Below are 16,597 nucleotides of genomic sequence, written 5' to 3' on the forward strand. Positions count from 1 at the left end.
AGGGTAGTTGAGATACAAGGGGTGTTGTGAAATCTCCGTCATTGGTGGTTCATCTGAACAAACTTGACAAACACCTGTCAGAGACGGTCCTGCCTCAGTGGAGGGGGCTGTATAGACAATGTCTTGAGGTCCCTTCCAGCCCTGCATTTCTGTGATTCTGTGCTGGAACCATGACATCATGCTCTGTTGTGAGTGGTCCTCTCCTGACCTGACTTCCGAGAAGCTTACACCAGAAAAGTGCCTGCAGTGAACAAGACTGGCTGACTCCTTTCTTCACCATCAGCCTATTCTTTCAGTTCCAGTGCAGTGAGGCACAGAACTCTCAAATGCCATTCACTCAGCACCCTGCTGGATTGAACTCTTGGTTCAGAAGCTCCCAGCTGTATTCTTTTGTAAAATTGTAAGAATATTCAGTAAATCAAGAACCTGAAAATGCCACTTTCTGCATTCTCTTCTTTTGGTTTCTGGCTTTTGATGGACTAGGATGCAACCTCCTTTGGTCGCCAGCCACAAGACTGCTGCTCTCTGATTAGCTAAAGAACCATTTGGTAGTTTGAGTTATTTCAGTATCATGCAATATTAATATTGAAACAGCTGTTTCATAATAGGGATGATACTTCATTCTGGAAGCATTCCTAGAGACTCCCATTAAAATGTGTCTCTTTTTCCTTCCATAGTTAAAAATCTCAAAGGAGGGACCCTTTTCACTGATAAATGTTAAATACCATTTTGGAGTCCACAATTCAAGAAAAGTGTTGATAAATGGGAGGGAGTTCAGAGAAGAACCACAAGACTGATTAAAGAATTAGAAAATATGCCCAACTGTGATAGCCTCATGGAGCACAGTCTGTGTAGCTTTACAAACAGCAGGATAAGGAAGGACTTGATTATAGTCTAGACGTTTCTATACTGGGAACAAATAATGGACTTTTCAATCTAACGGAGAAAGCCAAAACACAATCCAAAGGCTGGAAGTTGAAGGTAGACAAACTCAGGATGGAGATAAAAAGTGCACATTTGTGACAGTGAGTAATTAACCACTGGAACAATTTACAAGGTTTGTAGTGACAACTGGCAATTGGTAAGTCAAGATGCAATGTTTTTCTAACAGCTCTGCCCTAGGAATCGTTTGGGGGAAGTCCTTACGTGCACTTTTAAAGTTCTAAGAGCCAGTGGTAAGATTTCCCTCCTTTGCAGTGGGCCAGCCAAGGCTTGGGCAGTGACTGATGTCCCACAAAGTACAAACAGTAAACCCCTATTTTCAGGATTTGCGGGGCATTTCTGTGGTACGGAGGCCTTGCACATGGGACAGAGAGTCTGAAGCACTGCAAATTTGTAGCTACTCGTTTTAGGGTTTGATGCATTAAGTTCAAAGGACATTGTTAAACTCTGACAGGCACAGCTTAAATAGTGCCTAAAATGTACCACCCCCAAAATTTGGTGGAGACACCTCCTCAAGATACCATACCTCCCCTCCTTTCTCCTTGCTTTGGGGGAGGTTGGCAAATTCCTAGCAGTCATCTACTAGTCCCCCGCACCTCTCTGTGTATTTGTTAGTTCCTCTGGCTGCCGAGTACAGGGAAGGAGCCCCTGCCCACCTACTGTGGGGTGAGGGTAAATGAATAGGTAGTTGTGCTTACTGCAGGAAGTGTGCTTAAGACTGTGAAGGCATGTGGTCCAGACCCTTAACTGCTGGTCATCCACCATGACTATAGGCAAGAGAGTCACCAGGGAATGCTTTAGCCCACAGCAGAGTTTGCAGGCATCCAGAGTGGGAGTGACATAATCCATTTGCCAAACAAGCTCTTGCAGGGAATCTGCCATCATACATGGGCAATTTGGAAGTGTGCCTGAAAAACTTCAACAAGCCACTAACTGGATAATAAACTTTGCTGTGCAGTAGATGAAGCCTGTTTTACTCACTCCCCCATAGTGCCTGTGTGTGCTAAGTGCAGTCCAACAACTGTTGTATGGAATTTTCCCCCTCACTCCCCATTTAGTTTCACAAAGCCGATCAGCGCCATGACTTTGCAAAATTGCACTGGCAGAGCCGAGGGGGTTGGCAGAGATCCTTTCATTTTCATCTGCAAGAATAATGATCTGCAGTGCTCAGTGCGCATCAGGCTGGTTTGTGTGTTTGATCCATGTTGTCATCAGAAGATTAAATTTCATGAAAAGGCTTAGATGGAGAAATGGCACATGCTCTTAAGGAACCACTGAGTGCAATTCATTAATGACAAGCAATGTGGAATTAAAAGACAGACAAGTGTCTGCAACAATGCTCGTTGTGCTTAAAAGGGATTTGCAGCACATTAATGGCTGTACATTTAAGTCCTTGAATCCTGAAATGATTTATCTCTGAACACGGGATTTCTCTCACTTTATCAGCCACACCAGGAGAATACTTAGTATATGCAACAAATTTTCTCATTATTTTACACCTAATTTTAGACACAGACAGCCCATATAGGAAGACAATAGAAGAGGATTTGTATGTATTGGTTTAGCACATCATCTGTTTTCCTGGAAGATATTTGTCAAGATATTCAGATTTAAAAGGATCTAAGCCTAGGAGTCAGCAAACCGCATAAGCACATGCTTAGAGTTAAATCTCCCCAATTTCAGTTAGGTTTAAGTATGTAATTAAAGTCCAACACATACTGAAGTTAAGGCATGTATTCAGTGTTAACCACAGGCTTGCAAGGTTTGCTGGCTCAGGGTCCATATATTGGTCATTCACTTCTGCCAGTTACTGCGTAGAGTGCTGAAGAGCCCTTTGACTTCTCTAAGCACCTTCCTGCTGCAGAGGAGCCTGCAATCCGTTTGATGACACCTTAATCCAGGGCAGACCCCTGGTGGTAACATTCTGCAATGCACACTGCTTCCAGCACCACAGCTACTAAATGTTTGTGGGACAAAGCCCCTCTCGGTCCCATCTCTTCCCTGTCACAATGCTCCTGTGCAATGTCACAGTCACGTCAGTTCCAGATATTAGAGCAGGGGTCAGCAACCCCCGGCATGTGTGTCAATAGTGGCACATAAGCCGGTTTTAATTGGCATGCGGTGTGAGTTCAGCCCCACCCCTCCTCCCCCCATGCAGCATAGGAGGGGGCCAGGGCCAGAGGACAGAGCTGGGGATGGAGACCTTGCTGAGAAGGCCCAGCAGCAGCACAGGGCTGGAGCCAGAGTCCCCCTAGAGTCCCTGCCACAGTGGGGTGGGGGCCAGAGCCTGTCACAGAGTCCTGAGGAACCTGCTGCAGGTTGGTTTTTCTCCCCCTCCCATGTGGGTTGGGGATGGGTGTTTGGGTTCTGGCCAGGAGGGAGGGTGAAGGTGTAACTGCCCTGCAGGCAGACTCTAATCTGGGACCTCTAGAGCTTAGTGCAGGTGCCTCCTCAGCTTGAGCTAAAGGCCAGCTGGCTCTCAGCCAAGGCTGTAGAGTACACATTCTTTCTGTGTGAAGTGGTCTAGGGACCAGTGCACAGGACAGTGAGCCACACCTAGATGTGTGGGTTACACAGGGGCAAGCTGGGGGTGGAGGAATGGGTGGGAAGGAGGGTGCAGGTACAGGCTGAGGGTGGGGGGTCTGGGCAGGAGCAGGGTGGGATACGGAGGGTCTGAGCAGGAGGCAGTATGGGAACAGAGTGGGTGGTCTGGGCAGGAGGAGGCTTGGTGAAGGGGGGATACTTATCTCCTTGCAGCAATGTCCCACCCCACCCCCCAGGCAGTGGTTGTCCCCAGCTCAGGGCTGGCAGCAGCTCTCTGCACCTGTCTGCTGGGCCTCCCCATCCAGGGACGCCGGCGGTTCCACTCTCAGCCTGTAGGGCTTCCTGCCAGGCTGGCTGAGATCACAGATGTCGTCGGACTAAAGGATCTGGGATAAGAGATGTTCAGCCTGTATTAAAACCCTGGACATTTTTATATATTTAAAAAAACCAGCCGGATGGAGATTTAAAGACTGAAATGGTAAAGATCTGCATCTTAATTTATTTATTAATGAAGTCCTTGTAAGTAGGACTATTAGTGAGTTTAAAAAGTATCAGCAGCACTCAGCCTGTACATGGAAGTCAAAAGGACAGATTTCTTCCCTCTGCCTCAGAAAGCAAGCTGACCCCTGCTATAGAACCTCGCTGCCCCCTTTAAGTTTTTTATAAGCATCCAAAAGCTGTCCTAGAGAACTGGATTCTACTCATGCCTCTGTCTCAGCCTCCCCATGTGATGCTGACCAAGTTGCTTCAACCAAAATTTTTCACAGGTGTATTCCTAACACACCTAATTTAGACAGCTAGGGTCTGATGTGCAGATGTGTGAGGCATTCAGAACTGTGGCTGAGATCAATGGGAGCTCTATTCAGAGCATGTAAAGGGCTATGAAATGCTATGTACTGTGAAAAATTATGCCTTGGGCATCTTGCATTGAGCTCCCCAAATTAATTGATGCTTGACGATTGGGACTTTAGTCTCAGACACAATTCTGTGTGTACAAACTGGGGATAATGCCATTAGACATCATAGGGGCATTGTGAAGATAAAAGTACTCATGTTTGTAAAGAACTAAGATACTATGACAGCATCAGAGAAAAGTCCATGAGGACACTGATAATTCTGTATTCAGTGCCAGCCTTAGATGGTGAACAGTAAATAGCACATAGGGCTGACAGAGGATAGAAGGAAATATTGAATAGTTGCACATTCAGTGAGCAACATCCATTCTGTGCACTGAATAAAGCAGAAAAGAATAGCATGTGATCATATAATTAAAGGCTTTATCATAACACAAACAATGAATAATGGTTGCATGGACAGCCTTAATTTGAGATTTCCTAGCTTTTGAGAGTTTGACATTGCAACCTTAATTTTCACTTCATATATTTTTTTTTCTGTGGGGTTGTAATTGCATTAACATTTACACAAATCTAGACCCCAAATTTTATGGACACTGATCTTCTGAATGATTGGTTACATGGAAAATTTTTCTGTGGCGGAAGTCATCATTCTGTTGCCAAATGTGTCTTGAATTCTTCAGCCAAATTACAGCAGCTGGACAGCTTTGATGACATGCATGCAGTAATGAAGAAGAGATACAGTTCTCACTCTCAGGAAAATCAGGCACACAATATACATTTGCACTCACTGGTTATGTAGACCGTCTTTGAGTAATAAATGCATGCACTAAACCTACTGTAATGTTGAGATGTTCAATATTATGAACTACTCAGTTCCCTATTAGTTAATGAGATAGGATGTCTATTTTACATGTGCGTATTTATAGATAAACAGATTAGATAAATATAAAAAAGTATCTATGTATGGGAAATCTTTGAGTCTGATCTTCCACAGTTTGGTGCCCTGTGGCCTGCTGGCACAAACTGAGTGCAAAGTTAGGGTAGAACTCTGCGGGCCTGATTCTCCTGTCAGGTAAATCAGGACCAACTCCATAAGAGCCAATAGAGATATTAGTTTACACCAGCATATAGCTGAGAGAAAGTTCAAGCCCTTGTATTTTTGCACCTTCCATTTCACACCCATTTTGCGCTGACTTTGCACCCACGTGACTGCACAAGGTGCAAGGCAGTGGCCAGCAAGGCTTCTTATTCTCCAGATGTTCTGCTGAACTAGGACTTGGTTCTGTGACTCTGATGTTATTTGGACAGAGCTCTAGCTCTCATACCTGGTCTTATCGCTCTCAGCATTCATGGAGTTATGCCATCCTGTCAGCTGAGAACACGTTGCTCAATGGAGAACAGAATCAGACATTTAATGGGAGAGGAGAGAGCCTACTGGACTTAATTGGTTGATTAAATTTTGTTTCACTATTAAACAAATCAGAGACGTACAGCATTCTATCATCACGCTTACATATTCCATGGATGGTGTGTAAACACTTTATTTATATGTATCACTACTTTTTCAGGCCCTGATTCATCAAATCATCCGTACTCAGCCAAGTATGTAGGCGCTCGCTGAAGTGCTTTCCTGAATTGCGATGAATTTAACCACATATTTCGTTACTTTGCAGCATCAGGGTCTAGGAAGGCCAGTCTCAAAATGGCAAACAAGATGGTTCTAAGGTTCTATACAGTATGTTGAATTGCTCATTAGTACAGTTATTAACTTTCCATCAGAGATCTTGTGTATAGAACATCAAATTCGAATAGCCTTCTTTTCAACTTAATCTTCTTGGTCATGAAAGGCCTTCCATGAATGATTTGCACCAATACATTTCATGTCCGCAAAATATTAAAGATAAGGATTATGCTGAACATAATTGGGCCTTATCATTAAACTCAGTGAGCATCTGTTCACTGACTTGATGGGCTTCAGATCATTCTCAAGAGGAGGGAGGAATGAAAGTTTGTTTGATTCCTTTGAATCACCTGGTAGTTGGACAGGTAACTTTTCATCTAAGCATTCTACTAACTCTTCTGCATCCTCTTTGCCAAAGGATTTGAACCATGAAGGAAGGCTCAAAGGACAGCTGGTCAGAAAATGGAATTGTTACTCCTCAAGAAATTCATGTTTTCAAATTAGCTTTCTTTGGAAATTGTAATTAAGACTCAAAAGTTTGAAATTTTCTGTGAAAGAGACTCCCCTAAAATTTTGATATGACAATATTTAAACATTGTTCTGAGAATCTCAGAATATGCCTTATATAAAGTAAGAGGTAAAATGTATGTATCTAGTAAAAATACAACATAAAAGTCAAAACAATATGCCTAATATAAAGTATGATGTAAAATGTGCATATCTAGTAAAAATATAACATAAAAGTCCAAACAATATGGTAAAATCAAGGCAAAACACACATCTTGCCAAAATAATTTAAGACAATTGAAATTAAATGACAGCCCCATTCCCTCATTTTGTACTGCTCCCATGGAAAATTTCATTGGAAACTGACACTTTAGCAAATGTTTCCATTTACATGAAACTGCATTTGTTGATGAAAAACTGTTCTATTATCATTTGTTCACCTAGTTCTAGCAGGAGCCCTCTTGGGTTGAGTAGCACTGAATACATTGAAGACAGATTCCCAAATCTTTCTTTTACCTAGGCTAATGTTTAAGGGTGGACAGTGGACAGGGCAATTAGAAGGAGTGGGATGGAAATGAACAAGGGAAAATGTGTATCTCTTTCCTCTCCTCTCAGGAAATGCAAGTGTGAGGAATCTGCTCCAAGCAAGCCAGCTGAGAATTTCTGGCATAGGTGAGTTCTCTGATGGTCCTATGTGACATAGCTAGATTCCTCATCACCTCCCTCCCATTCCTCTGTTTCCTAAAAGGGGAGAAAGGTAACACACAGAAGTAATCACTGGGATGCAACAAAGGGAAAGCTAAAGAAGGGGTAATGCCTTTCTCAGAAGTGTGGATACTACCCACTCACCTGGTGTCTATTCACCTCGTGGACTGGACCCCAGCTTAATATGAAGTAAAGAGGAAACAGGTAAAGGTAACAGTAACAAAGAAGCATGCACTGAGGGATAAGATATGGCAAAAGGGCTGGAGGGAGGAATAATCAATAGATCCTATAATAGGCAGTTAACTGACAACAGTAAAACAGCCACACCCCAAAGGGGTTAAATTCCCAGCCCAGATCTATCCTTCCTGTGGCCAGCATCCTATAAAGAAAAGTTTTACTTACTTATATGTAGGTGCTGGATCAGTTGTGTGCCAACGATGCTCAGGACCTCGACTATCAGGCTACAGGGAGCCATGAAGGAGGAGCTCTGACGAGTCCAACGGAGAGGGCATGCCCATGGCAGAAACCTGTCTGAGATGGAACTGCAGGTTGAGGTGAGTAATAAAGGCCTTCTGTAGTCATCACAGGGTAAATGGTTCTCTCCTCTGTCTCGCCAGAACCACGAGGAGGCCTGAGACACACATGCTGCTCAGATAGACAGCACGAACAGAGATTGAATGCAGCTGTGATGTTATTAGATGGCAGTATGAACACGCAAAGCACAGTTGCAACCATTGTCACCCGTTTGCACCAAATCTTGTACAAAGTGGGCCAAGAAAGAAGTCTATGAAAATCTTACATTTTGCTAATTCTGTTTATACTATTCACATGCATGCATTATTTTTGTATATGAAGTTATGAGGATTGGCTATATACCTGTATTTCAAACATTTGCTTCTGGGAGACATCTACAGGAGGCTTGGCTAACCTCAAATGAATAGCAATACTTCACTAACAGTGGGCCATGGGTGGTGCCAGTCTACATCAGATGAACTTTTCTGTGAGCGTTCAGACCAGCATGTGAGCCACGGCTCTATCTGTAAAGGACTGAGTCATGCAGGTGACTTCCTCATGTAACAAACTCCATTTTGTAACTGTTTTTTTTCCCCCCTACTGAAAACAATGGGAGTCCATCCACATGGCCATAGATGTAGAAGGGGCCCTGGAGGTTCCTCCATTTTGTCTTCAATATGGCTTCTCACTTTTGGAATATATTTGCTATGAACTGAAGCTCAAACAAAAGACTGACGAGCCATCCTAGCAGTGGATGTATTCTAGAGATTTGATTTAAATCAGCAGACCATTCCACTTCTGCTACAAGCCTGCACCAAAAACTTTGCAATTGGTGTATGTAATTTGATTCCTTTAAGAATTTAACCTTTTCTTTTTCTTTCTTTCTTTGCCTTTGGATTTTACATTCTCAGGGATTGGCACAATATGGTTTTGGAGTAAGATCAGAGTTATACATTGACCCAGGAATGTGGGTAGTGCTTTGGCATCAGAAGAACTTTTTTTTTTTTCCTCATAATCTCTCACCTGTGTAGGGAGAGGTACTGGTGATAGCACAGAAGAACCGCAGTGTCCGAGGAAATTACTTGTAGGACTCCTTGCTAGCGGTGTGAGGTGTAGGAGTGCTCTTTGTGACTTGTTTTGGGTGCTTTCTAGTGCAGGACCCCCAGTCTGGGCTGTATGCAGCCCTCTCTCTAACAGTTGGCCCTGAATTGTCACTCACAGCATTGCCCTTCAGAAGCCCCCCGCATTACAAAGGCCTTTTCCAGACCTGGAGGCGGGAAAGCTGGACCATTCCGTTCAGGCAGTCTGAGGTAAATGGTATCCTCTGTGCTGGGGGAGGGGAACACGTGGAACATCCCAGGCCTCAAAGGAGGGAAAATCTGGTCCTGACCAGTTTAAAGTCAGAGTTTTATGTAAACAACAAAATGGGTCCCAGGGTCCCATCTCATCAGCCTCCATTTTTGTTGCACATTTAGCTCTAGAAGTCTATCTCTACAACCTCTGCCCCCGCCCCCCCTTTGTGGGTAGGAAGGTGTGCATCACAGTTGAGGGAGCATGTAGGGAAGTATGCCATAGGGACCATAGCCAGTAGGTGTAAATTGGAGCAGCCCCTAAACTGCTCTACTTTATTCTGAGAGGCTGTTTCTAGCACAAATTGTAGACTCATAGGACTGGAAGGGAGCTGTCAACATCATCTAGCGCAGTTGCCTGCACTCAGGGCAGGAAGAAGTATTATCTAGGCTATGCCTGACCAGTGAGTGCCTAACCTACTCTTAAAAATCTCCAAAGATAGAGATTTCACAGTCTCTCTAGGCAATTTATTCCAGTGCTAAACCATGGTGACAGTGAGCCTGGGTTAAGTCTCTGTCCTGAGGCTTTTTATATGCAGCTGCTGGGCCCTGATTAGCTGCTGCTCCCTTCCCCTCTGTTATTGGCTGCTTTTCACTCAGCCTGCCTACTGTGTTCCTTTGCTTCTGCCATCACTGCATTTCCCAGTTCTCATTGCATCCTCCTTCCCAGGTGCCAGAGCTGCTTCTCTTCTCCCCCGGGTCTCTGCCTCGACTGCCCTGTCCAAGGTGTGCAGGCTTGTGCTGTCCTCCAGACACAATCCTCCAGCTCCAAGCAGCTACTGACTATGGTTTGGACTGGTTCCTAGGGCTAGGATTTGGAGCATGGTGGGCCTGGGTCCTCCCCATGTGCTGCTGTGAAGCGGTAGGACTATTGACCGGGGGCTAAACTCCCCCACAAGAGGAAAAGAGAGATAGCGACACGGCCGCAGGGCCAAGCCATGAACAGGACACGGCAATTCCTGCAGCTGCGAGAGGGGCTGCAAGTGGACCGCAGTGAGGACGTGGATGAGAGCACAGGTCTCAAGCTAATCCCCAGAGTGACCTGGAGGAGGCACTGGGCCAGCAGTGAGTGACGTTCCCCATTCATTTACACAAAATGTTATTGGATTAGCTCCTTGGGGCTCTAAATGAGGTCAGGGCCCCATTTATGCTGTACAAAGGGGAGGGGTTTTAGGGGTGGACCAGGAGAACAGTTGTCCAGGGTGCCAACTTCCAGGAGGTGTGAGATTGCTGTGCAACTCAGCCTTTTTTTTTTTTTAAAAGAGATGCATTGAATGAAACACTTTCAAATATAGAAATAAAGGTTTCGGGAGCAACGTTACCTCCAGCAGCAGGAGAAACAGTGCCGACACTTAGTTCTTACACAGTTCTTTCCACCCACAAATCTCAGAGTGCTTTACACAGAAGGTAGATATAATAACTCTTTACAGATGAAGAAGCTGAAGCAGGGAAGAGGCACAACTTACTCAAGGTCACACGGCAGCAGAGCCAGAAGAACCTGTCCTGCCTCCTTGTAGGAGGGGATAGGACTGACTAGACCACTCCGCTTCCAGGTCCCACTGTTTATTTACCCCCTGTTCTCCCTGGGGACTGCTTCTGGGGGAGTTCTCTAGACCACGTGCCCCCTAGAAGAGCGCTGGTTTTTCCTTCCCCTTGCAAAGGAGGAGAGTCTGGTTGGGACAGGGTCAGCCTCGCCAGCAGCCTCTGGATAGGGCAGCTGGGCGCAGGCTGTCAGCCGGGTGGCTCTGGAAGTGCTGTTCCCCCCCAGCCGTCTCTTCAGCCAGCCTGACTGTGTTAGCAGCAGCCTTCTGCCTAGTCACCGGCCAAGCTCCCCCTCTTCGGCCCCTTCCCCACCAGCCTAAACAAGCCTTGCTGGTGCCCCTGGCTCGCACAGGGCAGGCCCAGGGGAGCTCGCTAGCCCCTAGGCCTCTCCCTTCCCATCCCCTGCGCTGGGGTCCTGCCCACTGGGCGACACTGCCTGTGGTTTGTGGGGGCGGGGGAGGACGCAGCCGCATCTGCAACCAGAAGAATTCAGGCAGCAGTTCTCAGGCATTTGGCGGGTGGCCCTGGTGTTGCTCCCAGTTCTGCTCCCCCTGAATGGGACTAAGGGGAACCCCGGCAGCCGCCAGCTGGGGGTCAGGGCCCCAGTGCAAACGGGACCCGAAGAGGGCACCGGTGCTCCCCACGGAAGTCAGCCGGGCCGGGGGCACTCGCTGCAGCCCAGCCGGGGCGCGCTGGGGGCGGGGTCCCGCCCTGTGAGCCCGGCAACCCCCCACCCCGCCTCTGACCTTGAGCGGGCCCTGGGGTGGGGGGGTACCGGGCCCTGCCGCCCCTCCCGCGGCCCCGCCCTGCCCAGGGGGAAACGAGGCGCTGCAGGGGCGCGGCGGGAGGCGGCTCCGCTCCCGCGGGGGGGGCGGGCAGGGGGAAACGGGGCACCACCCCCCCTCGCCCCGCTGCAATGGGAGGGACCCCGCCCCCGCCCCCGCCAGTCCCTCCGCCCGGACCCCGGGCGCCCCCCGCCCCACCCCACCCGTGCCCTGGCGGGGCGCTGCTGCCGGCCGGGCCAGTGCCGGGGTGCCCCGGTGCTCCGGGCTCGGCCGCAGCGCCCCCTCCCGGGCGGGCGGGCGGGCGGCGGAGGGGGAGGAGGCAGCGGGCGGCGGGAAGGAGGCTGCACTCGGTGGGATGGTCCGGAAATCCCGTGATAAAAAGCGGCAGCGGGGCAGGCGGGAGGCTCTCGGCTCCGCACGCGGCTCCAGCCCCTCCGCTCCGCTCCGCCCCATCCCATGGACCCGGCCGGCGGGAGCTGCTAGGCGGGCGCCGCGCCCCGAGCAGGCTGCGCCCGCAGGGGCAGGTACGTGCGGCCCGCGGGAGCTGTCCGGTCGCCGGTGCTGACCCGCCGGGCGGGGAGCCCGGGCCCCGCGGAAGTTAGGGGGAGCTGAGCTCTCCCCGGCCCGAGCCGGCAGCGCCTCTCCCCTCCCGCGGGCGAGCCCGGCCGGTCCCCGGCTGCGCTCGGCGCCGCAGCGCCCTGGCCGCCGCTTCCCCTTCCCGGTCACCGCCGGAGCTGGGGCTCGCTCGGCGGGCGGCGGAGCCGGGACCGGGGACCCGGTGGTGGGGGGGGGGGCAGCTTCCCGCGCGGTCCCAGCCGCCCCCAGCCCCCGAGCGGGGCGCCGCGTGCGCCGAGCCCGCCGGCCCTGCATCGCCCGCCGGCCGCGCAGCCAGTGCAGGCGGGGCCAGCGCCGCGCCATCCCCCGGGGCGCCGGGCAGGGCCAGCAGCCCGGGGACCGCCGCAGCCGGGTCACCTTCAAACGTCCCCGCGGCTCCTCCCGCCCGGGCTGCGGCTGCGGCTGCGGCCAACAAAGTTGCTGCGCCCGGGCGCCGCGGCGAACCCGGCCGGGGTGCGGGGGGGCAGAGCTCGGCTGCGCCCTTGAGTCAGCGCGAGCCGCTCCGGGGACTGGAGCCGCCCGCCGGCCCGCGCACTGCGCAGCTCCGCCCGGCTCGCCCGAGACTCCAGCAACTCCCCCGTCCGGGCTGCGAGTGGCCGCGGGCTCCCCGGGCAGGGCGGGGGCGCCGCTCTCGGCCCGACAGACCGACCTCTGCTTTGTCTTGCCGGCGGCCCGGCGCAGGCTGCGCTCCGAGGACTCCTGTCCGCCCGCTTGGCCTGCGAGATCTGCCCGAGCGAGGCGGGAGCTCGAGCCATCGCCATGGACTTCGTTATGAAACAAGCGCTGGGAGGTAAGCGGGTGCTGCCCCCCGCCCCCCCTCCGGCCCCGACGGTCACACGGGTCGCCCCCTCCCTGGAGCGCGCCCTGGCACAGCCCGCCGGAGAAGCGGGCACCGGGGCATGACACGGGCCCGCCCCACCTCCCCTGCCCCGGCCGCTGGTTGCGCCTGGAGGCACTTGCCGGTCTTTCCAATAAGCCAACAACCTGGCGCTGGTATCCCGGGGAAGGCTGGGGCTGCACGGGGGTTAGATCGCCGGTAGGGGGCAGCACCAGGAGAGCAACAGCCGCGGACTTGGTTCCAAGCCCATTGAAGTCTCTTTCCACTGATGGCTGTGGGCTTTGGATCAGGGCCTGAGCTATTTGGAACACCAGGGCCCCCGGGCTGCCTGACAGACTTCCGTGGCTAGCAGCTGGTCACCCCTACGAAACAGCCACTGCTTGTGCTGCCGCTCTGGACAGTTTGCTGCTTTGGGGGACAGCTCATTGTCTGTGTGTGGTTGTGCCAATCCAGTGTGCTCGTTAGAAACACTAGGAAAAAAGCCGGCCGACAGTGGGCAGATCAAGCCAGAAGTAAGGCCAAAGAAGTGCTGGAATCTAAGGTGGAAGAGCTCACGGTCAATTCTATTAGAGACACAAAACTTTGTGCAAACTCTGACAAAACCAGATGGTGCAGATATTCTATGCAGTACCTAAAACCACTCAGCTTTCTAGAACGCCTACCACAGGCAGATTCCATTATATCAGTTAAGTGTCTTTTTCCTGAGTTGCACCTGCTGCCCCTTCTCTTTATTTTAATGTATTTCTTATTGTTGATGACAATCCTTTTTCACCAGGACAGTGCACAAATGAAATGAAAGAAATGCGAAGAAAAATGTTTTAGAGCAGAATGCCCTCATTCTGTGCTGGCTGTGTGGCCTGTTCTAACCCAGCCTTCAGCAGAATCATTACAATTCACACATTCTATAATACAGAAAATATTTAGTTACATGGAAAGATTAAATCTAATAGGAGGTCGGGGCACAATTAGATTATTTCAGTCATACTGTAACTGCCCCATTTTTCCTTTGGGCAAACTGCACTGTCATTGGACTTATTGCAGTTTTATCATACTGTTATTGAATTCATTTGCTGCATTATAAACATGTTATAAAGTTACTTACCACAAGAGTCATCATTCATTTCTATTAGTTTCCTTTACTTAAGAGAAAAAGTAGATCTCACTTTTTAGTGAGAAGTAAATTAACAGTTGTAAATTGCAAAGAAATCAGTCAGTAAAGAAAGGCTAAGTCTGCACTGAGATGTTGAGGATAAAAGGGTCTAATTTTAATTCTTCTGGGTCGTACAGCATTGTGGGACAGAATATATCTGAACTTGTAATTGACGCCACAGGTTCTTAATGTGTTGTCACATTTAATTAAATTCAGAGCACATTTCAAAGGGGAAATAATTTAATAGAGGGCAGATTCTGCTACCCTTCCTCAAGCTTGCATCATAAGCCATCCCGCTGAAATTAATTTCAGCACTCAGAGTGGAGTACTACTTATTGCAAGTAGGTATGGAATACTCAGACTCAAGGGACTACTTATGTAATCAGGTATTGTTTATTATTATTAAAAAATGTCAGACTCTAGCCTTTGATGGGGAAAAAAAACAGAGACCAAAAAGACCTGCAATGTCATACGCAGTAGAATTGTAATTAAGAAATAACAATTGAGGTGCATACTATTTCGTGTGGATTAACAACTAACTGGGAAGAGTTGATGACCTGTGGCATAGCTAAGGATCATTGATCCTAATCAGGCATCAGTCTCATCAAAACGTCATGCAGCAATGCCAATATTTGCATTATATCAGGGGCATTGGAAAGAACATTAAAAAAAGCAATTTATGTCTCTGTTTTTGCATTTTTGCCACATCAAGCACATACTGCAACTGGCATCCTTGTCAAGTCACTTTGCGTCTCCCAGGCATTGAGGGCATAGGCGCTCACCATGTGTCTAGGTTTTCTGCTGTTTGTCTAATAAAGAGAACTAACTGCAGCATTGTTGAAAATCATTAAATGTTAATTAATGAGTGAAGTGCCACAACCAACATCATTAACCAATTTCAATTTTTGCAAGCTGAATTGCCATAGACACGTAAAACCACAAGTAAGAATCATTCATCCAGCTGTTTCAACATAATGTTGTCAGCGCTGATGTGCACATTATGCTGAAACAGCTGGCGGGGGTCTTTTTAATTTGTATGCAATTTTATTAATTTTCATAAATAATCAAGCAATAAAAACTACAAAAGGTGAACTGCTTATAGATTGTATGTTTCCAAATGCTACACATTTAATGGGCTATCCAGTGATTTACAGTTATACAACTTGTGAAAGCTGCAAGAACAGATAACACAAAATCAGACAATATGACACAGACATAACATGCTAAGTGGGAGTGACAAAAGTAAAACCAGACATACATAAATGGTCACAAAAAGAATGGAAGAGATTGGGGATGGGATGGAAAACTCGGAGAGGGCAAGTGGAATGGAAGTCTGGAATTTGCTGAACTATCTACATTCTTTATCCCAAATGGACAGGGCCCATGCTTTTTTATGTAAGTGTTCTGTACGTCGATAAACTATTTGTCTGGGTCTCGACCTCACTGCTCTATTCTAGCCATGTCTACTCTTCTGTTTTTGCAAAATCGTGCAGTTGGCAATCAAGTACCAAAGTGTTTGTGGTGGGATTACTCCCATTGTAGTAAGTACATAATGTAGTTTATAATTTAGAAACATTTTTTAGTAGGTTGTTTCATGTGCTGAACCCACATAGGGATGCTTTTAGAGGTCTGTTTTCTTTGCATTTTTAAAATGAGTTGATTTTCTAAATCTGTAGGTGCATTTCAGAGAACAAGTCCTCGTTCCACAAAAGGCTTTATACTACACGTTACACTTTATTATTTTTAATAAAGGACAAACTCCTCCTCTTTCATAAGGAGATCCACTTGCATTTCAAGTCAACACAAAACCTCTCATTGGCTTATGGGCAAGTAAACTTGTTTTTGCTAGAGAACGCTCTGTAATGTGGTTGCTGTGTTTTATGTAGGCATGTGCACTAAGAATTATTTTAGGAAAGTTTTTGGCCTATGTAACACAGGAGGTCACACTAGGTGATCAGATCTAGGTAATCAATGAGCCTTTTACTTGTTCTTTTTGTGTACATTTGTCTCACAACCATTCTATTTAATACCATTTTTACCACAATTGTATTGTTTTGATAACATTTTTCACTGTGTAAATTTATACCCCCAGATGCAATTCCTCTCTGGCATAGGTAGAAATCAGAATTAATGCCTTTCAAATCAAGGAAGTCATAACCTAAGTTAGACTGAACCCAGCAGAGAATCAGCTTCATTTACAGTTACCTGTGTAATATCTTGAGCAAAGATAAATTATCCCTTCAGCTATCTCAGTCTGTATTTTTTTTATATGGGTAAGGATAACTTCTCCCCACACACACTTCTCCTGACATTGTGCACTTTCACGTAATTTGGCCCAGAGAGACCCATTACTCATCTCTGTCATGTAAGTGGCAAGCCATGGAAATTCTGAAGCTAGTTGAATTGCACACCTCCATGGGACCATTGCAGTTGAAGAAAACCAGGAAGAATGACATTCCTTCCAAAGCTTCTGGAAGTAAACAGGATGGAATTTCACCATGCCCTCTCTATGTGCACATCATTATCTTCTCCTGAATCCCACAGACAATACATTGGCAAACTGCAGGCA

At 48.0% G+C, this 16,597-nt stretch overlaps 1 protein-coding gene across 1 annotated transcript in view; it reads left to right on the plus strand.

The window, feature by feature from the left end:
- Positions 1-11,818: 11,818 nt before the first annotated feature.
- The window catches only part of CPLX1 (complexin 1), a 168,281-nt gene continuing 163,502 nt past the window's right edge, over positions 11,819-16,597 (plus strand). Inside the window, exons 1-2 of the mRNA XM_074994017.1 lie at positions 11,819-11,949; positions 12,722-12,830. Coding sequence (XP_074850118.1) covers positions 12,800-12,830 — 31 coding nt within the window. The 5' untranslated portion in view covers positions 11,819-11,949; positions 12,722-12,799. The remainder of the gene's footprint in view (positions 11,950-12,721; positions 12,831-16,597) is intronic.

The sequence above is a fragment of the Carettochelys insculpta genome, chromosome 5, assembly GCF_033958435.1.
Source record: "Carettochelys insculpta isolate YL-2023 chromosome 5, ASM3395843v1, whole genome shotgun sequence".
In the NCBI taxonomy this organism is placed as follows: Eukaryota; Metazoa; Chordata; order Testudines; family Carettochelyidae; genus Carettochelys; species Carettochelys insculpta.